Source organism: Cyrtonyx montezumae, unplaced genomic scaffold, assembly GCF_038088225.1.
Source record: "Cyrtonyx montezumae isolate F1298 unplaced genomic scaffold, pur_monq_1.0 scaffold_8, whole genome shotgun sequence".
In the NCBI taxonomy this organism is placed as follows: Eukaryota; Metazoa; Chordata; class Aves; order Galliformes; family Odontophoridae; genus Cyrtonyx; species Cyrtonyx montezumae.
In genome coordinates, this window is record NW_027072089.1 from 48388866 (window position 1) to 48410102 (window position 21237).

Below are 21237 nucleotides of genomic sequence, written 5' to 3' on the forward strand. Positions count from 1 at the left end.
CAAAAGAACAGAATACTCAAAGCAGACAGCTATTTGATTAAAGCTACTGGGTTGCCTTTTTGTTCTGTTTTTTTCTTTTTCCAGTAATTCTCTCGAACTGTTTTATCCACTAGTAAAATCCAACCACTAACACTGCTTTTTACAATTAACAAAGCTATCTTATTCTCTTTGAATCACTGAGCACTAAGATTACAGAAAGCAATAACTCTCACTCACTGTTTTCCGACGTGACAGTAAAGCTGGAGAATCTGAAAGTCAAGCAATTAAATCACCTAAGCATGTCTACAGTACTTGCAATTGGCAAAATTCCAAAAGCTGTATGTAAATGCAACTCAAAGTGATCAATGAGAATGAACTAAAAAAAAAAAAAGCAAAAACAATACTAAAAACAGCTATTAAATCAGAATTTCTTTACTGATTTAAATCACATTACAACCCTGAATTAAGTAAAGCAATCCCATTTCACAATCTGGATTCTAACTTCAAATCGTTCTCAGCATACACATCCTGCACACATCAATGAGCAGCTGAAAAGAAGCAAGCCTCATGGTACACCTGATGGCATCTACCTGAACTGATCAGTTCAGTCTGCAGGAGCATCGACAAGTGGGAGAGAGAGAACCTACCTAGGGAGAGTCATAAATTACTTCTTATTTATCAGCAGAAATCAATAATTCTATACTCCTCTTGTTCACTTTTCAGTCATTTGAGTAAGCTATGTTATGTTTCCTACCTAGCCTACTATGCTGCTCTATTTTGATTTTGAATGCAGAAAACAAGTATTTGAACAAAAGCCAAATTTCCATCTTTCTTTACACACACTACATCAGATTTCAGATGGAAAGCCAAGGAAAGCAACAGCCTAAGTAACCATCCAGTTGCAACTGAACAGTGGACTTATTTTGCACAGTGACCAGATGGGATGGAGAATCTTTTTGCGAGCTTCCACTTGGAATCTTCACACCACTGCCATTATGGATATTCCCCTCCCACCCCTCCCCTCTTTTTTTTTTAACCTTCATGGGTATTAAACAAAGATTTCTGTTAGGTTCATATCTACACAGATGAAATACAATGGACTGTTACTAACTGGGTGGAGGAAGGATGGTCACTAGAAGGGGAAGACACTACACCTACTAACAAGGTAACAGAGCTGCATTTCACAATAAGTACTTACATGTAGGAATTGATTTTCTTTTATAACTCTCTGTATGTCCTGCCAGGGTACTTTCACTGACGATTCTTTTTCTGAAAATCTTCAAACTACCAAACAAGGAAAAGCCACTGGCTGAACATGGGATACAAAGAACGTCTTTAATTACTACCACAGCTTTTGGCATCAAGAGCTACCTGCACAGAAGCAAAATATTCACTGGAATTGAGGTAATAAAATACTGAAATGCCACCTGCTAAGCTATGGAAATACTTAAAGGAATTAGTAGTAATGTGCCATCAGGTGTAAAGTGTGTATTCACCTGGAGAAAAAGTCAAGAAAAATCACAGAGGTTTCCAGTGGTTTCCAAGCAACCAAGAGCAGAAAATACAAAGCTTGCAAAATAGAAATGCAAAGCAAAGCTGAAATTAATTATTTAGAAGTCAATCCAGCTGGTTTATTAACCACTCTCTAAAAGCCTTTCTTACAAAAGCCCGTTTAATCTCTGACCTCATAGACAAATAAACAAAAGACAATTTTTAAATAGACCCTTTCCACATACATCCAAAAGATCTTCCATGATTCTACAAGGAAAATTACCACTCTCTACTGATATGCTGCAGTTAATTTAAATATTCAATTCTCAGTAAGAAAAGGTACACTTTATTTTACAAGCAGCTATTAAAACAGTGCTCCAAAGATAAAATAACATACTGTTCTCTATTTCAGGTAAACCCACATTCAGTGAGCAGGCACAATGACTAAGGGATGGGACAAATTGTACCGTTGTACAAGTTGCTGATTAAATTTCATCTTTCCATTGAATCAGAATCATAGTATCACTAAGGTTCAAAAAGAACACTAAGATCATCCATTCCACCCATCAGCCCATTCCCACCATGCCCACTAACTATTTTCTCAGTGCAACATCCGCACAGTTCTTGAGCACTCCCAGGGACAGTGACTTCCCTACCTCCCCAGACAGCCTGTGTCACTGCCTCACCATTCTTTCTGATAAGTTTTTCCTAATATCCAACCTGAATCTCACCTGGCACAAAGTAAGGCCATTACTTCTTGTTCTACTGCTGTTACCTGGGAGAAAATGCTAACTCCCACTTCACCACAGTCTCCTTTCAGCAGCTGTTGAGAGGGGCTTCCCTGACCCTCCTTTCATTCTAGAGACCTTAAAGACAAATATCATACAGCAGTTGTTCTTAGCTCTACAAAACTAAGTTGATGCTTCCTTTACTACGTTTAGCAGCAACTGTGTTGCATTTGCTCAACTCTGGGACTTTCTCCTACTGCTTCACAATACAACCAATAAAAGACATCTAAAGTCCTATTCTTGGTATCTGTACTTTTATTGTACTAGAAAATGGTGAATCACATTACTGATTACCATGATCAAAAAATACCCCTCTGCGATACAGAATCAAACCTAGACTCACTGATGAGCTACAGGAGCACATACTCTGCTACAACATCTTAAGTCACACACCTCATCAGAGGTCCAGCTTCAGACATCCCATCCAGATCCTTACATACACAGCCGCCCTTAACCACATCTCCTGTTTTTTTGTCAGTGTAGATGTTTTACTACTGTTTCACACCAGGTAAGCTAAAAACCCAAGGACAAAACACTACAGTGTTCAGCCATTCAGAGAATCTCAGTCTTTTCTTACAAATTTTCTCGTGTTCAGTGCATTTAACAGCAGGGCCACAGCTGCCAGCATCACAGAATCACACATGCATAAAAGCTACAAGGATACTCATTTTTCTTATAATTGCATTCTAGCACATCAGAAATACACCTCTAAACCAATTTCTAACCCTACTACTCAGAAGAGCTCCTAACAGATGAAATATTTGTGTACTACCAAGTGTGTTCAGCTTCGGTAAATCCAGGCAAGAAATGTGCCTTTTTATCTGTCTTTTTTCTTTTTTACTGAAGTGTCATTCATCTTTGCAATCATGAAATGCAAACCCAAATGACACATCATTTGGGAAAACCCTCATAAAACACCTAAGACCTGCTGTTCATGGATATAAAACATGGTTATTCCTGAGGTGCAGGCCCAGTGTTCTTGCCCAGAGATGCACAGCCTGTGTAGTTTCTCTTCAGCTTGCACCTCACCAGAACAAAACCACTTAGAAACAAAAACCATAAAAGACATGGTGTGGCTGAATTATGGCAAGACAGCACACATCGATTCATATAGATTCCTGTGGGGTTTTTTGATTGTTTTTAGTACACTTATACATCAAGCTATTCACTTTTATCTCCTTCCATCAAAACCTCAGTCATTTTTAATGAGGTTTCAAATTTTCAGATTTCTATGGCTCCTGCCTCCAGAACACTCTTCATCTGGACTGAGTCATCTCTCCGTGCACACATACAGAATTTCTTCCTTTCTGAAGGCAAATCCGTAACATTCACACCACCACCAGGGAACACATGGGCTCAGAATCATCTCTCCTGCGATATAGTCATGTCTTCCTCCAGCTCCTGGCTTTCAGTCGAGAAAAAACATCTCGGTACAAACTGAATGCACTTTTAAAGAGTGTCACTGCTAAGGAAGCCCCCTTGTCACCATCAGAGAATAGCAGAGAAAGCTACCTGTGTTTCCAACAATCAAAAGTGAAAAAAAGAAGGAAAAAAAAAAGCAGGGCCTTGCAAAGAAGGCTCTTTGTGCGAGGCAGTACACAACAAAAAGCCTTGAAACAGAGGATCCCCACGCTGAAAGCGAAGACGGAACCGTGTTTACAGGTAGACCTGAGAAGCTTAAAACGCCCCTCCCACGAAAATTTCAGCCGAAGAATAAAGGAAGGGTTCGTTTCTCCTCCTCCCGCCGCCTCCCCGTGAGCACGCTGCCGTGCACACCTGCACACAAGCACTCCCGGGCCGGCTGCCAGGCAGGATCCGGCTCACGGAGGGCCGGCCGCTGCCTCCATCTCCGGTTCCCCCAGACCCCGCGCTCCCTGACACGACTCCGCCCGCCCTCTTCATCCCTTTCGGAGAGCGCAACCCCAACAAAAAGCCACCCACGTGCTCCCGGCTCGCTCTCCTCCGCGGCCATCGGAGCGCGGGGCGGTGACCCCAGCTCCCCACCGCCCTGCCGCCGCCGCCGGCCGGGCGCTGCCACACCTCCCCGCGGGGCGGCCCCGGCGCCCGTTAACCACCGCCCCGCCCCGCGCTGCTCCCCCCTCCTCCTCACGGCGCCCAACGCACCCGGCTGCGCGCCGCCAACTTTTCCCCTGCGCCCCCGCGGCAGCGCCCGCCGGAGCCCGGCCGGCCCCGCGCCCGCCCGGGTGTGCTTCATGTACAGCGGGGAGCGCGGAGCATGGCCTCCGCCTCCTATCCCTCCCTCCCCTCCTCCCTCCCCCTCCCAGAATGCACCGTGGGCATCCACGCTCGCAGCCACTTCCTCGCCCGCCCGCAGCCCCCCGCCGTCCCCCGGCCCCGCTCACATCCGTCGATCTCCTCCTGCAGGTCCTCCTGGAGCAGCGACAGATCTGCGGGAAACAACGCAGCAGTGGGCCGACGCGCCCGCGTCCCCCGGCCCGTCCCGCGGGGCCGCTCCCCGCCCGCAGCCCGGCCCCGCGCCCAGGGCTCGCCGCCGCCGGACGGGGGAGGAGGGGGCGCCGCTGCGGGGAAGCGCTTCCCGAGCCGGGGCGGGGAGGGGGGTGCTACCTACCCGCCATCTTGTTGCAGCCCCCGCGGGGCGCCGGGCCGCATCCAGCCCGCGGCGGGGCGGCGAGCGGGCGGCGGGGCCGGAGGAGGGAAGGGGCAGGCCCGGCGCGGTCCAGGGCCCGGGCCCGGCGACGGCGTCTCCCGCGTCCCCGGGAGAGGCGCGCAGGGAGCGGGCGGGCGGAGGAAGGCGGGAGGAGGGGTCTGGGCCGGACACGCTGCCCCCGCCTCCGCCCGGCAGAGCCGCGCTCGCTCGCACGCGGCCGCGCCGCGCTCCCCGCCCCTCGCACTGACTCACGCACGGAGCCGGCTGCCCGGCCCTGCCCGCCGGCGGCGACACCGGGCACCGCTGCGGCACGGCCGCGCGTCTCGGCTCGCTCTCCTGGCAGGGTCACTCCGCGCCTGACCTCTCGGCTGCGCGCCGGGGAAACGCGGGGTTGTGCTGGGAGCCTTTTTTGGGGCTTTGGGGTGGGGAGTCGCACCACAGAAGTCCTCACGCTGGGCTTCAGTTACCTGGAGGAAAGAGCCGGGGCTTCATGAAGTAGTTCAACGAAGTCTATGCTGAGAGCTCTGTGGGGCAGACAGGCCATCCTTTTCAGTATCTAAAGGAGGGGATAGGCATTAGCCAGGTCCATTGTGACAGGGCAAGGGAAAGGAGTTTCAAGCTGAAGTAGAGGAGGTTTACATTGGATACGAGGAAAAAAGTTTTTTGCGCTAAGGGTAGTGAACACTGGAGGAGGTTGCCCAGAGAGGTGGTGGATGCCCCCATCCCCGGAGGCAAGGACAGACTGCACAGGGCTCTGAGCACCTGGTGTAGCTGTAGACGTCCCTGTTTATTGTAGGGGAGTTGGACTAAATGGCCTTTAAGGGTCCGCTCTAATTAAAAACCATTTCTACGATTCAAAGTTCACACTTTGGACTCCAGGGCTGTCTCGAGAGAAGATCCCCACAGGGCCACGTGCCACAGAAGTCCCTGCTGCAGCCCCTGTGTGGTCATCTGGAAAGAAGTCCCCAGAGGCAGCTGTGCCACTGATGTGCCACAGGTGAGAATCCTCATGTCAGCTGCACACAGAGGCCTCGTGGGCTGTGCCTGCTGGGCACATGCAGTTAAGATATACTGGAGGCTCTCTACACATGGTTCAGAAATACCAAGGTTCTCTACATGGCTGCTATTTGTTTTCACTTCATAAAAATGTAATCATCTGTATGCATAAAGGTATCCATCATTTCTCACTGGCTTTGCCTTATTGTCAGTGATTATGTTTGCTGTCAGTAGTTGTAACTAGATATATCCTCCACTGTAAACAGGAAACTGAAAAATGTTGGACAGAACAAGTGTTCTAATTAATGCCCAGAGCATTAACTTGATAAAGAAAAGGACTGTTATGGATACTATGCTTCTAGGGAGTCTTATCAGCGTTCCACTGTCTTGTTACCTCTGTAATGATCAGTGATAGTGTTACTACACAGAAAATAAAGTTATTTTTGACCAGTTTTTCAAAAAGAAAAAAAAAGCCATTTTGGTTGCTCAGTGTTTAATTTAATATTTGATTTCATATCCTGTAAACTCCTTTTTAACATCGTGCTGCTATTTTCCTTTTATTTCATAAGCCAGATAAGAAATAAACCTCTACAGTCATTCTTTTCCATTCTGTCTGAAAATGTGCCATCTTTCAGAATGTATACATCCCTTTCCTTACATTCTTCCAGAACAAGCTGTGCCTGACTTGCGCTGTTTCAGTCTTTATAGAGAAATCAATGGGTCTGCTGGGCACTGACTGTCTGACACTTGCTTTTATTCAGATAGATAACCTCAAAATCTGAGTAAATCAAATAAATTCACCATGACTACGTTATATGAACCGTGTTATTCTCTGCAGGAGTAATTGAAGAGAAGATTCAGTGGAAATATTTGACATCATCAGTACCAAGCAATGCTGAATATAAACATGATAGACCTAGAGCAAAAAACAGAGTATAATTTAAGATGAAATCTTTATCTCTTACTACTGTGAGTTATTTCCAGTATGGTTTCTTTCTGCTTTACACTCTTCACCACAGTCCAAGCCGTTTTGCTTCCTTTGAAATCAGTAGCTTCAAAATGTTCTGTGCTTGGTTTTACCAAAAGAATCGAGAGCTTTGGTTTCTCTTTTCAACTTTTTATAAGAGAGTCACTAATGCATGCCAGCTGTGGGTTACAGTGGTCTGAGAGCAGCTTCTGACTATTACTATCAGAATGAGAAACTAAACTGAATGAGATACATCAACTGCAAATGAGTTTATAATTTGGAATGCATCAGAACTACTTCTCTTAAGAGTATATTAATAGTGTTAGTTATTGCCAGCATTGCATTTATGCAATAAAGCAAGGCAAATGATGATTACAAAAGATTGTACTTAACATAAATTCATATAAATTAATTTTGGATCATACCGTGCATATGTGTTCTTCTCAAGCAGTGATAAGTGATGTTCTCACAAATAACAAGGATCAGAGTGGTTTAACCTTGGAAGACAAATTATAATTGTACAAGAACTGCAATTTTTTGCTACAAGTTAGTCCTAGAATAATGATCTGTTTCTCACATGCAGGTGATCCTGGTAGCATTGCTAGCAGTCATCGGAGGAGGTGTCTTCCTCTCCAATCAGGAATACTGTGGCAAAACCTTTGGCTCCTATAGTGGTATGCACATATAGAAAAATTACTTTGATTTGGCTTCAAGCCTCCTTGCAATCCAAAAGCCCACTTAATGAATAAGTAACCAGATATTTCTAAAGCTCTTGGCCTCAGGAGACCTGTAAATCCCCCAGCACTCTTTGAGGATCAGATCTGAAGTTCGTATCCATGGTAAGATTGCCTATTACAGGTAACAAACAAGGCAGGCCACCCCAGAAACCTGTGACATGCTGGTTCTTTCAGACAGGATGGTGAACTGCCATTTGAAAACAAGGTACCTAATTATATGTGAAGATTTTCATAACAGGCTTGTTTTATTAGCTGAGACGTGTTAAAGAACAAGCAAAACAGCACCTGCCAAAATGTCCTAACAGATTTTGTGCTAGAGTTCTCTTAGTCCAAGTGGGCATGCAAGCACTGGAAAATACAAATTTTAAAAAATGAATCAGCTGATGTTCACACACTGCATCTCATGGAAAAGTACATTGTAAGTAACAGTGAAAGGTCTGGGTGCAAAGGAACAGATGGAGGACTCATTGGCAAGATGATTTGCATGGGACAGAAGACACCTGTACTGCTTCTGCATAAAGGCCCACAGTAATCAACAAGATATTATGGCACTTACATAAGGTACTGCTTAAATCCTTTAAAATGGATGTAAATGACCATTATGTGTGAGATACGTAACATCCATCCAGATACATTTGCAAAATGGGATTCTGTAGTTGGATAACCATTTCTTCAGTCAGAACTGCCCTGATGTGAGGAGCTCAAGCCCAAGTGCACACAAACAAAATATTTCCAATATTTGTTTTGAAGAAGCAAGTCATCGAGTCACCAAGCAATAGTGCCAGCTTTCACTGTCCACATGTTAAGTAGCTGTGCATTTCTCCCAGCTCCCTTTCCCATGTGGGCTGAGCTTACCATAAATATCTGCAGAACCATCTCACCATCCTCCCCCAGACTCCTCTGCAGCGCTATTTTCCTGTGGAGCCTACAAAAAATGTTTCAGGGTTACACTGCTGGTACATAATACAAATGCTTATCCTCTTGAGCAATACTGACTCATAGCTTCTTGCCCACCCCCAGGATTCTGTCTGCACACACATGTGACACTTTCTGGTTAAGCCATACGCTCCTTACTTTAAAGGCTATCTTTCTGTTCTTTATACAGAGATTAACCAAAGCTGGCCCACAGCTAAGGAGACAGGCTAAGATACATCTATGTGCATAAGCATGTGGGTACCTGAATTATGAAAGGACGGGTATGGAAACCTGATGGCTGAAGCCTGGGAAACTGTCGATGTACACTTGAAAATGGATCTCATGGAAGCATTTCTGCTAAGAAGGGATGTTCTTCATAAAGCCTTTTCCTTCTTCTCCCTCCTGTTCTCCTTCCCCTCTCCTGCCCCAGTCCTGTTTTTGTTTTTCCTTTCTCCGATAAAAAATACTGGTCTTTTGCTGCTGCTTTTTATTGGAGTAGGGCTTTTTTTGAGACATCCCTAGTGGAGATGAAGGTTTTAGTTCACCCAGTTTTATTTAATTTCATCTGTTTCCTAGGTAAAGAGCTGCACCTGTTCAGAACTCTACTGAGATGCGGGACTCCACAGCCCTAGCAGGCTTTTTTCTTTGATGGCCATGATGGATTAACACCAAAATTTGCTGACAAAGGGCTCTGTTAACACAAAGTTAAGTTTTTCATGTGGGTATCTCATGTCATTCCAGTCATTCCAGAACAGTGAGAAGTTTGAATGATGTTCAAGCATCTCAAAACTGGGAAATACAAAATTAGATAGTAATGCAGCATTAAGGCTGCACCTGCAGCTTGCAATGGTTGTGGCAATTTATTTGCAAGCAAACCTGTTATGCCAAAGGCACAAGGTGGTACTGCATGTTGTCAAAGGAAAGGCATGAATGTAGGAGATAGTCCAGCCTCTTTATTTTACTGTTAAGACCACTACCAGTGGGAATAACCCTAGCTCCTCTGGCTATAGACACTACATGAGCGAGGTCTTTGTGGTGGGCAAATGAAAATCTATGTCTGTATCTGATCTACCAGTACTCAAGTTCAGTGTGAAAGAGGACAAAGAAAAACCTTATCAGAGGCAGCATCACGGAGTCGGCTCTCAGTGTTGCAGTAGTACACATGCATAGAGTTCCTCATTCAATGCCACACACCAGCACATGAGTTTCCTTTGTCAGGGAGCTGTGCTGCAGCTCTGAGGTACTCTCTTTCAGGAATCATGCGTCACACTTACACTTGGTGTGGGAAGACTGAATCACTGCTCAAACAGGGCAGAGTTCAGGTGTACTGATGTGCCTTAGCTCCCTGTTTCCTGGTTCTCAGAGGTCTGTGACTCACCAGCATATGGCAAGGAAACAAGACTGGGCAATGAGGAACTCCTTTCCTATGTTGCCTGTTGAAATGTTTATAATTTTAAAATTATTTTTTAATTTTTAAAAGGCTGAATTTGGGCTGGCTATTTCAAGAAATTTCAACAACCACACGTATGTGCAGCTGGAATACTGTCGTAGTTGGACATTGATATCTTCCCATTTCATTCTAAAATTCCAAATCCTTTTGAAAGGAAATAAATGTCATTATTCTTCCCTCTCAGGTAAAGAAACAGAGATCAAAAGAGGTTAAGTGGCCTGCCTAGTACTGCTTGTCATGAAATAAGCAGTTTTTTCAAAGAAAGGCCTCCTGAGATGGAAAATAGGGAAAAAAATAAACCACAAAAAGACCTTTTCTATTTTCCATTCTCTAGTGCCATTACATATATGACAAGTATCAATACAATGCATGTCCCTGCTCTGAGCTGTATGCCAGGAGAGACACTGCATCCTTGTTGGACTTGCCCTTGAGCCAGCTGGGCTTTCCAGCCTTCCCTCAGCCCACGCAGTCTCCCTTCCCCACCCAGTCAGTCCCTACCTGGCACTACCCAACCTGATTTTCAGATGAATATATTTGCATTTGTTTGCTCCTTCATTTCCTGGTCTACCGAGTTTAAATTTGCATCTCTTTAGGTCTGCCCAGATATTGGCAAATATAACAGGCTCACATTCTTCTGCTGAATCAGAGGTAGGTTATTCAGATCCCAGAACACATCTCAGAGAGACAAATGGAACTGAACTACAGCTGTCACCAAACCTGCTTTTCCAACATTAGTTTCACACCCTTCCAACCAGTCCCTCCCCTTCTCTTCTCACTGCAGCTCTGGCTTTGCCTGCCCTCTTGCTCTTCCATCCTGAAATCCTCTTGGCCAGCTTCTTAATTCTGTTTTTGTAAACAGTTTTTGAACCTTCTTTCTGTTTTCTTGTCCTCACATTGCATTTCTCCAAAGTAGAATGAAAACAAAACCCAAATCTTGGCAAAATCAGAGTCTGGCAACCTGTCTGAAGAACTTTTCTGGATTTTAGCTGGGCTTAGGTCAGATTCAACAGTGACACAGTTTCACAAGCCGTGTGAACACTAGCTGACTGGAAGTCTTCTTGGCCACCCTGTTCAGCCAACAACAGTGTAATCCATTTAGTCAGGGAGAATTGGGTACATGCCTATGCAGGCAGCTAGGCTCTTTTTTTTTGCTGATCCAAAGGGTGGTAAGTGCCGATGGGATGCATGTTAGGAGAGTGATTGCTATGCGACATGGCTTGTTATCTTGGTTTGTGCAATTGCTAGGATCTGTCAGTCCTAAAAAATGCTAGGGGTGGAGAAGTCAAGGGGTTATACCCTAAGAGCTCTTTGTTTACAGAACCTCAGCACATACAGAATACTTACTGAATTTCAGGGTCAGTTACACACATTTTTGTAGACCTTGGAGGAGCTGGTCTTTGGATGTGCGTATTTGTACTGTCTTTTAAGGGTAGATACGGATTCATTCTACCCATCTTCCAACTCAGTCATCAGCCATGCAGCACTGAGCCAAGATAGACATGTGGACAGACAGAGGCATAATACTAAGGAACCAGTGAAAAATATGCAAAACATAGCAGGGATCAGTTCAATGAAAAAATAATTGAAATTGTTGTGCTCTAAAAGCAGTGTTGTTTTGTGTCCTATTTGCAGCATTATAAAAGGAGTAGAATCTACAGACTATAAGCAAGGGCTATATAACAGAAAGCAATCAGCAAAAGCTACCCAGAATAGGGAGGACAACTGAACTATGGCTCTTGACATATGCCAGTGTCTAATAGATCTTCTTAGTTTTTGAAGTGGGAGGGAATTCAAAGCATGAGGTGTTGTATCTAAAATAAATGCACACAAAACTAAAGATACAAATGCACATAAAAAGCATGTATAATCTTTGAGGAAGATGGTGATAAAGTACGAGTGATGAAAACCAGCAATATATGGGGCAAGACTGTAATTCCAAGTATCAGAAGTTTAAAGAACTGTTGGTCCTAAAACAGTTCCTTTGTATAATTAAATTGCTGATGATGTGAAAGGACAATTACATTCCTGAAAGAACTCCTGGCTCATCATCTCAATCATTTCCAAATCAAATTTGTACGTGTGGTGCGTGTGGTGTATGAATCAGCATTTTTTTTTTTTTTTTTTGAGCCACCATACAAAATTTGAACCACCAGGTGTCTGGTTGTGGTACAAGTGCAAGCTGTAATATTTCTTAACTGTGGGAACCATTCAGGCGCATCAGGTATATTTTTATTGTAAGCACATTAAGAAGTTTTACATTATTGCATTTTGACTTTTTCTTGGATTGGAGCACTGGTAACATTTCAAGTTCAGAGGGTTTTGTTTAAAATGAGATTTAATGTACGTAGACTGTAACATTGCCAATAATATCTTGAGCTGGATGTGTTTTATTGGGTGATTCATAAAGAAAGTCAGACAAAGTATGCACAGTGGTATTGGAATGTGGGTGGGATCAAAGTAATGATTTAGTGGAATATGTTTGTCAAGCAAGGCATACAGGAAATCTTCTTTCTGAATAAAAATGGATGAATCCCTTGAGAACATCAGTATATTTCCAAGTGTCATTTATTCCAGCAAACTCCCCATGAAAATATCAAAGTCAAAATTGAAATAAGAAAGCTGCACTGTTCACCCTCAGATATTCCATTGGCAATGAGACATGCTGAGAGTAAAGGGCAGGAAAATGAATAAAATGAATAAAAATAACATTGATTTAAAAGGACACTCTGCAATTCCAACACACAAAATAATTCTATCTGTACTCTAACAGGGTGGCTACAACTTTTTTATTTAAATAAAATTTTGTTATTAATTGAGCATACATAAGCCCGCTGAGCTGGATTTGTGACTGCACATTTGCATGCACATACCTTCCTTTCTCTACACTCTTCCTGTTCACATCTCTTTCCAGAGAGAAAAACACAGAAACTGAAGAACACTGTTCCTGAGGTGACCAAGTCACTCGCACTGAGCACAAGGAGCCCCAGCAGTGGGGTACCAAGTCCAGCTTGGAGAGCTTAGTGCTGGTGCAAGTGATAAAGATTTTCTGAGCTCAATAATTCAAAACCAAGCTGTTTTATTTATTTTAGAAAATCTGTTTGGATGTATTATGTTCCATTTCTCTTTGGCTCCTGATATTTCGTCCCTTTTTTTATCCCACTCGCTAAGCTGTAGGAGCAGAGCATCCTTATCCCTGCCTTTTCCATTTTGATGCATTCCCAAGCATACACATGCTGTATGTTGGGGAGACAGAGCAAATGCACTTTCTCATAGCTAACAGTACTGGTGCCACTTTTAGATGCCTCCATAGGGTTCAGTGGCTAACTGATATTACTGCAGTGGTTTTAACTGCTTCTTTGGAAAAACAGAACAAAACAGAACAAAACAAAACATGCATTGTGATGTGGGACAACTTACTGGAATAGAAGAAAAACCAGTTAAAGAATGGTTGTGGATATGTTGTTTCATGAGGAGTGTTACAGAGAAGTAGTTTGCAGAGTCTCATATTTTGACCAAATAGAGGCAGATGGGACAAGGTCAACTCTCAGCAATCAGGGGTCAAAAGAAAGACAAATCCTAGCACTAATGCTGGAAAATATTCAGTACAGGGAGCAATGCAGGTACAGTGTTTCCAGGGGACTTACTGCCTTTCACTGGGTAGGGCAATCTGCTGTTCTTCACGACTTGAGTGTAGGGAATTAATATTTCACAGATGCTGTCTAGTTCTCAAAATTTCCTACCAACAGTATTTTTTTAAGGGACATGAATGCCATTAACCCATAGGCTAATGGACCATCTGTAAATAATATATTACATCCTTTCACTCAAATGTATTTTAGCATTTAAATCAGATAAATATTATGGGACAATTTTTGTTTGTGACTTTACACAATGAGAAATAGATGCAACGGGGGGCTGTGCTTGCTTGGTGCATGCCATCTGTAATTCCTAAAACTACTGAGGAACAAAACCTCGGGGTATTTGGAACTTGATGAGAAATGAAAAGTCCTTTCACTCTGAAAGCTCTAGTCTGTATGTATTGCTTATCTACTGATAACTTCTGGTAAGCAGACACAAAAGCATGCAGTGTACAGCATGCCAATGCAAGTTAGAGGAGAAGCAATGAAAATCTGGCTTATCTTGAAGAAAAAAGCTGTTAGACTTATTTTGTTTCTTTGATTCCAAGATAGAGTTTTCATTAAGATAGAATGGGGAGCAGCACATCTTGCTTTAAGATATACTCTGTGTGTTCTTATCCTCAAAAATCTCTGCATCTTTTTTTCTTACACGTTTAGCTCCTTCAGTGCCACTAACATGCCACATGCACATTGAAAGTGATTTCTTGCGTATTTTACTTCTTTCCTTGGCCAGGTAGGCAAAGCAGCCAGCCTTCCATTTGTGATTATTTTTCGGGGTCACTCATCCAAGAAGTGTTCCATCAGAGGGATGTTGACATCCCCAGGCCCATGTTGGAATAAATCAGATCTTATCAGCTTGCTGAAGCTGCAGGGTAACACACTCAACCAGCTCTGCATTCTGACCCACATCTTTTACTTGCTCAGTGTAGTTCACCTCCTCTTCCTACAGGATAAAACCACCTCTGAATCCACTTATCCAGCATCCACTGTGTAAACGCTCTGGGACTCCCCCTCCTCCCTCTGTGATTTGCACATATCTGTTTCCTTTCTTACCAAGCTGCCATTCATCCTGAACCACAAGCTAGTGCTGAGATCTAAGTCACCCAAGCACCTATGGGGAAGATGCTAGGCATCAGCACAAGGGGGATTCCCACAGGATGCTCTGCTGTTTCTGATCTGCTCAGAAAGGGTTGTAGCCAAAGCACATACCTAGAAGTCCACTGAATTAACTTGAAAGAAGTCTGAATTGTTCATGGAAAGCCCCTGCCTTGAAATGGCTGCATGAGTGGCTGGCTGCCACTCTTCCATTCTAGGCCTGGGACTCACTGAAGGGAGTAGGCCACAGTAGGTCCATCTCAAACTCACACCTCCGTCAAGAATAGAACTTCTAAAATATGTTCTAACACCAAAATGAAGCTTCTGACTCCTTTCTGAGTTTTAATGATGTTTTTTTGTCTTCCTTATGGTGTCAGATTGAATTATTTTCAGATCCATTTCATCAACTTTCTGATATCTGTGTAAAGATTCTGTGCTGGCTTCCCTTCAGGTCTGTCCTGTTGGTAGATCTTCACTTTGATTACTCCATTACTGCCGATGACTTGTCCCAATTCTCTTTTCAATTATTTCTCTATTATACTCATTCCCATCAGTTCTTGAACATTTTCAAACTATGAGGGTGAGACACATGATTTCCTGACCCCACTACTTGGTGAAAGTATGCTCGTGTCCCATAAAAGAGAGTATAGATCTTTGCTTGGCATTTAACTGCCCTGAATAATAATATTTACAGCCTTCCAGTGCACTGCAAAATCTTTGAACCTGATGCATCTATCTTTAAAGAAACCATGAAAAATGGTTGAAGGGGGGAACCACAAATCTGGACTGAGAAAATATGCTTTATTGTGCACATTTTCAATTTCTTCTCTTCAAAACAGTCTCAGCTATTAGTTGTGTCAGGGCAACCAGCATTTGCTGGTGCACTCAGGGCCCTGAAAAGTTATTGTTTATTTGAAGAGATTAATATGCATTTGTTTCTCATTAGAAAAACAAAGCTGTTGATCAAATAGCACATTCCTTTCAATCTGGTAGAGAGTATTTCATTACTAAATATTCAAGGAAAAAAAAATAAACTTGCTCAGAATATATGGACTCTCCCTCACTGCACTGATTCTGGTCATGCAATTTTACTTAGTATCATAGAACCATTATGTTGAAAAGCCCTCCAAGATCACCTAGTCCAACTGTTAGCCCATTACCACCACTAACCACATCCTTCAGTGCCACATCTACACATTTCTTGAACACCTTCAGGGACAGTGACTCCACCACTTCCCCGGGCAGCAAAGACTACAAGACAAAAACCTATAATACAAAACCTACAGACTTCTCATTTATTTTTAAGTTTAAATTGGTGGTGGGAGGAGAATTTACACCCCCCTCACTCAAACTGAAACTCAAACAGATCAGCATCTTATTCATAGCAGAAACAGACAAAGAACAATGCTAGGAACTGTACTGTTTGTGCTGCAAGATTTTTTGTATTTTAGTTTTGAATGATGAGATCTCTTTTGGGTGTTCTGTAAAAAAAAAGGAAGCACCTGTCAACATGCATTCTCTGTCTTAGGATTTCACGGGAAATATCAGTGTGAAGTTCATATCTCAGGCTGGCTTACCCACATACACACGCACTGGGTATGCTTTAGACAAACCTGATGCCCACTTGGCAGGACAAATTTCTAACTGCATAAGGGTCCCGTTATCTATACTTGGCAACATGCACAATAGGAGCCTGCTTACTGGACAGTAAAACACTGGCCTTAGTATAATACTCTTTTCATACTTTACAAGGCTAAGCTTAATTAAAAGGAGAATTGTGGATGGCCTCCTTTCATTTGGTAGTAAACACAGACTCCTTCACCCCATACAAATCTAATGGTGGTAAATTGGGTGAAGCTAGCCACTAGATACCATGGTGCTCTGTATGAGACTATTGTACTGTGGAATAGACTGCTGGAAGGAAACAGCATTCTTATTCATTAAGTCCAGTTGTAATTCACCATGAGACCCATGGTGGGCTGCTCTTACAATGAGACAGAAGGCAAGAAATTGTTGCTGTTGTGCTGTGCCGTGTCCCTGCAATGCAGGAGGCTGTGTGCCAGAAAAGCTCCCTTCTCGACTATCATCCCAGTCAGATAGCATCTCACTGGGAGAAACTGATCCTTACATCCCCCTTTTGGGGCAGCATCTAACAAATATCAGCCATGCCAGAAGCATGAAAAGAATGGTGCAAACCAAAGTCAGCCCCACAGGAAGTACACCGAGATGGGTCTCATCACCTTGATCGACTGACCCACAAGTCATCATCATGCCATTTCCAAACTGCCCAAACCTGGCAGGTACAGTCAGTCTTGGATGCATGCAGCTCATGGGATCCCTGCTTTGAGCTGTGCATTCAGATGTGCAATCACAACAACCTTTGCTGTTTACATTGCATGCTGAGGCAGATTTTTGTATGGAATGCAACATGGGAAAGTACCCATCCAAAATTATTGGCTCCTATAAATGTTTTTGTAGGGTTCATACACAAAAAGAGACTGAGATACAGAACTTCCATCAGTAATTGAGAGCACAAATTCAGGCCGAAGCAGCTGGATGGCTTTTGCTGAACTAAATGAAATACTTCAGTGATTTCAGCCACAGCAGAAAGACCTCTAACTTGATTCATTTGTGATCCATCACGTCTGATGTCCAGACCTGAGTAATTGGTGCTGGCTGGCAAATATACTTAGCAATGAAGACAAATAATCCATCATACCAGAGACATGACTTTGCTATTTCAGGTCGTCTCAGAAATTTCTTCTCACATAAATCGTAAATGAATTTGTTTTTCATTTTCATTTGTTGCTCTGATAGCTACTATCAGAAAAATTGTCCAAAGCCTTGAAAAGCCCTGCTCCTAACTTCCAGACTGAACAGATGTAAAGCCAATTTGCATCTATATTTTGATTTAGCTACTCCTTACCTTTTCTTGAGAATTTTTTGGCTAGCATTTTAGAACAGGTGTATGTCAGCATTGGTTTTTCAAATCTAAGAAAAAAATGCTTTTTTGGTTATTTCCCCAAAGAACAGAGTGGAGCAATGTAGTACTATCGTTGGGTTGGGCCATGGCACAGGAGTTGCTGAGGATCAAGAAGCTTTGTACAAGTTTTCACTAGCATTCTCCAACGACTGGAAATTGCCCTGGGGATTAGCAGCAAATCAGCAGAGTGAATTTGACTCTCTTTATAAGAAGTGTGCACTTATATTGCAAGAAGTCTTTCCTACCTGATTAGGAACAGCAGATCTGTTCGAAGGTCTATCAAGAAGAACATTAGTAAGCTTCAATTAAGCAAATCCAATTTTTTTCAACAGAAATAATGCTGCTTTTCAAAGTAACTGGTGGTGCAACTGTAAGTAGCATCTTGCAGAGGTTTACTTCCCTCTAACCATTTCTAGTGGATTTTCTCTTCAGGAGGGAGGGACTGGACCATATAAATGCCACAAACAAGAGATGCTGAAACATGAAGCAGATCCTCAGTACAATGAGTAACAGGCAGCTGCGGATCCTCCTGGTGTTAGTGTTGGAATCAGTGGGCTATGAAGGGCCTAAGTTACTTTTTTGTACGTGGAATAAAATGGAATAACTACAGAGTAAAAAAATGAAAATAAAAAACTGCAATGGTTTAAGACCTATGTGACTGAAATCAGAATCAGACCCCCAGATTCTGCCAGGCAATTCCCCTTCTTTAGTTTTCATGTCTTGGGTGCCTCACAAAGCCTAATCAGAACATCCTTCTTCTGACTTTTTAAAATAAATAAACAAAGCAGTTAATCAAACAAACAAATTTAAATAAGCAAACAAAGAGAAAGCAGCATCTTTGAGAATTTTAGCCATTTCATAACCACAGGATTTCACACAAGATGCAGCTCTGGGCTGGAAACCACTCCTCCAGCTCCAAGGACTCAGTCAAAGAAATTGCAGCAGTGGAAGAAGTGCTGTTACCCCCTTTCCCTGCTTTCCCAGCTGGGCGGCGCTGCAGGCAGCAGAATAACCAAGTTGTCCTGAATCCTCTGTTTCACATCAGAGGGCTTTCTCCCTTCTGTTCCTCAGTGGGTCTATTCACATTAAACCACTGAAAGAAAGTAGCCTGAGTGACCACAGAGTGAAAGGTGATTCATAGAATCATAGAATAGCTTTGGTTAGAAGGGACCTCAAAGCCCATCCAGTTCCAACCTCCTGCCATAGGCAGGGCTGCCACACACCAGATCAGGCTGTCCACAGTCTCATGCAGCCTGGCCTTGAATGCCTCCAGGGATAGGGAATCAATCCTACCCTCCAACAGCAGCCAGTTTACCTTGTAGTTCCAGCCAGAGACAGGCCTGTACAAACCTTGTTATCACACTCGGAAACACCTTGAGCTAGACTGTGTCTCAGTGGCTCAAGCCCAGCTCTGCAGCTCTGAGGAGTTCCCTCTTACATTAATCATAGGTCAGCAGTGACTGATCTGAGACCAGTCTGAGATCAGTGCCGTTGTATAGTTAAAAATGACAGTAAAACAGAGGATGGTCTGGTTCCACCATTTTGGGAAAACAGAAGCAAGTAATTGCCCAGAGAGGAGGTGGTTGACCCATCTCTGGAGACGCTCAAGGTCAGGCTGGACAGAATTCTAGGCAACCTGACCTGCTGTAGGTGTCCCTGTTCGTTGCAGGGGAGTTGGACTAAATGACCTTTAAAGGTCCCTTCCAACTCAAACAATTGTAAGATTCTATGATTCTGTGATTTCTGAGAACAGCTTACTTGAAAATAATGCTACTGGATAACAAAGCTGCTATATTTCCCAAAAGTTAAGCACAGTTGGCTTGAAAGAAATGAAGCAAATCATTGCTTCAAAACTTATAATTATTACTTGAAAAAGATGCTATCAAAGGAAAAAGAAATAAAAATAAAAATAAAAGCTTTGGGATGCAGAAGCTTGTTTTCGTTTGCTTTTAACCAGCCATTTGAAAACACTGAAACATGACCAATTCCTCAAAAATGTTTTCCTGACCACAACTCCTTGCATGCAGACAAACACAAGGATTATGCCAGTTCCTGGAAGAAGGAACGTCATTAGCTTTTTTTAAAACTTGAGCACGTCTGTATTGTTGTTTTTCTCTCTTCCTATCTCCCTGATTTTGAGGGATCTTCCTTCCTCCCTCTCTCCATCCCTCCCTTTTTATTTTTTTTCCTCTTTCTTTCTCACTTTTTCTCTCTTTCATTCTTCCCTTGTTTTCTTTTGAAATCAGCTCAGCTAGAACAACATATCACACACAAAAACTGCAAATTTCCCCAATTCCAAGAATTACAAAATCTGTGCCAAAGGAAAGGGATAGATAACCATTAGGATATGTGTAATACATAGGAATATTTAAAGATGGGACCAAAAAATGAGTTTTTGCCAAAGATAGTCCTCCATCATTACACTTTTTGTGAATTTCAGTCCCTTGGCAGTAGGCAAGTCTGAATGAAGGTCATAGGGGCAGCACTTAATCCAGGCCTAAAACTGAAAAAAAAAGTTGGAGCTGGATAGTATAGAGACTTGGAATTTCCTACCTCCTGTCCATGCATCCTCCACTGCTGAAATGCACCACCCACCGCCTCATGGTGTTCACATCCTCTGTTTGGTCTCCACAAATGTTCAGCAAGCACTGATGTGTGTCCACGGGTTCAATTTTTTCCATACGGAGGAATTCAATTCCACCCCTTTGTTTCACATGTATTTCTATGCCAGGCGACATCATCTCACATTGGTGGGAAGGTTGAACCTCTACTGCCCTACCAACCACCATCTATCTCTGATGTTGTGGGCCAAAATAATAAAATACGAGGCATTACTTTTGGAGCAGCCTTTGTAGATCTTTCTAGAACACTAGAAATATTCTGGAAAGGTTGCGTGTTTTCTTCCTCTCTGCTAAGCTCTCCTGAAAAATAAAGGCTCATTAAACATTGAGGACCTCTGTGATGCACCATTCCTGCCCGGGGAGGTGGTGGGGTCACCGTCCCTGGAGGTGCTCAAGAACTGTGTGGATGTGGCCCTGAGGGCTGTGGTTGGTGGGCACGGTGGTGATCTTAGTGATCTTTTCCAACGTTAAGCATTCTATGATTCCTTTGATCTTTTTCTTCTGTGTGACTTACATCCCATGACAGACAGCTCTCTGACAGACACAACTCTCTTCTGCTTTTCCAGAGCTGTAGCATGCAGGTGCTTTCCAAAATAAGCCGTGGGATTTGGCCACCGGGAATAGAGGGGCTGTTCTTTCAGCCCCTCTCACTGATCTCACAGGACTGCTCTTGACACCCGCTGCAAATGGTTACTCATCGTTACATTTCTGAGCGTGGGACGCAGCCCAGAGGCTGACAGGATCAAAACACGAACGGTTAGTAGTAGGGCCGTACACAAGCCAAGTTAGCCTTCCGCAGCCTTTCCCTTCCTTTCCGCGCTCACGAACCCGCAGGCAGACCCCAGTAGCGGCCCGCAGCTGAGTCGGCACGGCCCCGGGGCAGCGCCGAGGCGGGGCCGCATGTGACCGCGTCGGGGGCGGCTCGGTGCCGTACCGCGGCGGGGCAGT

General features: G+C 43.5%; 1 protein-coding gene across 4 annotated transcripts in view; it reads right to left on the reverse strand.

The window, feature by feature from the left end:
• The window catches only part of PPP4R1 (protein phosphatase 4 regulatory subunit 1), a 59908-nt gene extending 54908 nt beyond the window's left edge, over positions 1–5000 (reverse strand). For 2 of the 4 annotated variants that reach the window (XM_065753705.1, XM_065753703.1), the window contains exons 1-2: positions 4849–5000; positions 4622–4666 (exon numbers count right to left, since the gene is read on the reverse strand). In XM_065753705.1, coding sequence (XP_065609777.1) covers positions 4622–4666; positions 4849–4855 — 52 coding nt within the window. In that variant the 5' untranslated portion in view covers positions 4856–5000. Of the gene's footprint in view, positions 1–1475; positions 1580–4382; positions 4505–4621; positions 4667–4848 lie in introns of those variants that run through there. The other 2 variants (XM_065753702.1, XM_065753706.1) reach the window with 2 other exon arrangements.
• Positions 5001–21237: the final 16237 nt, after the last annotated feature.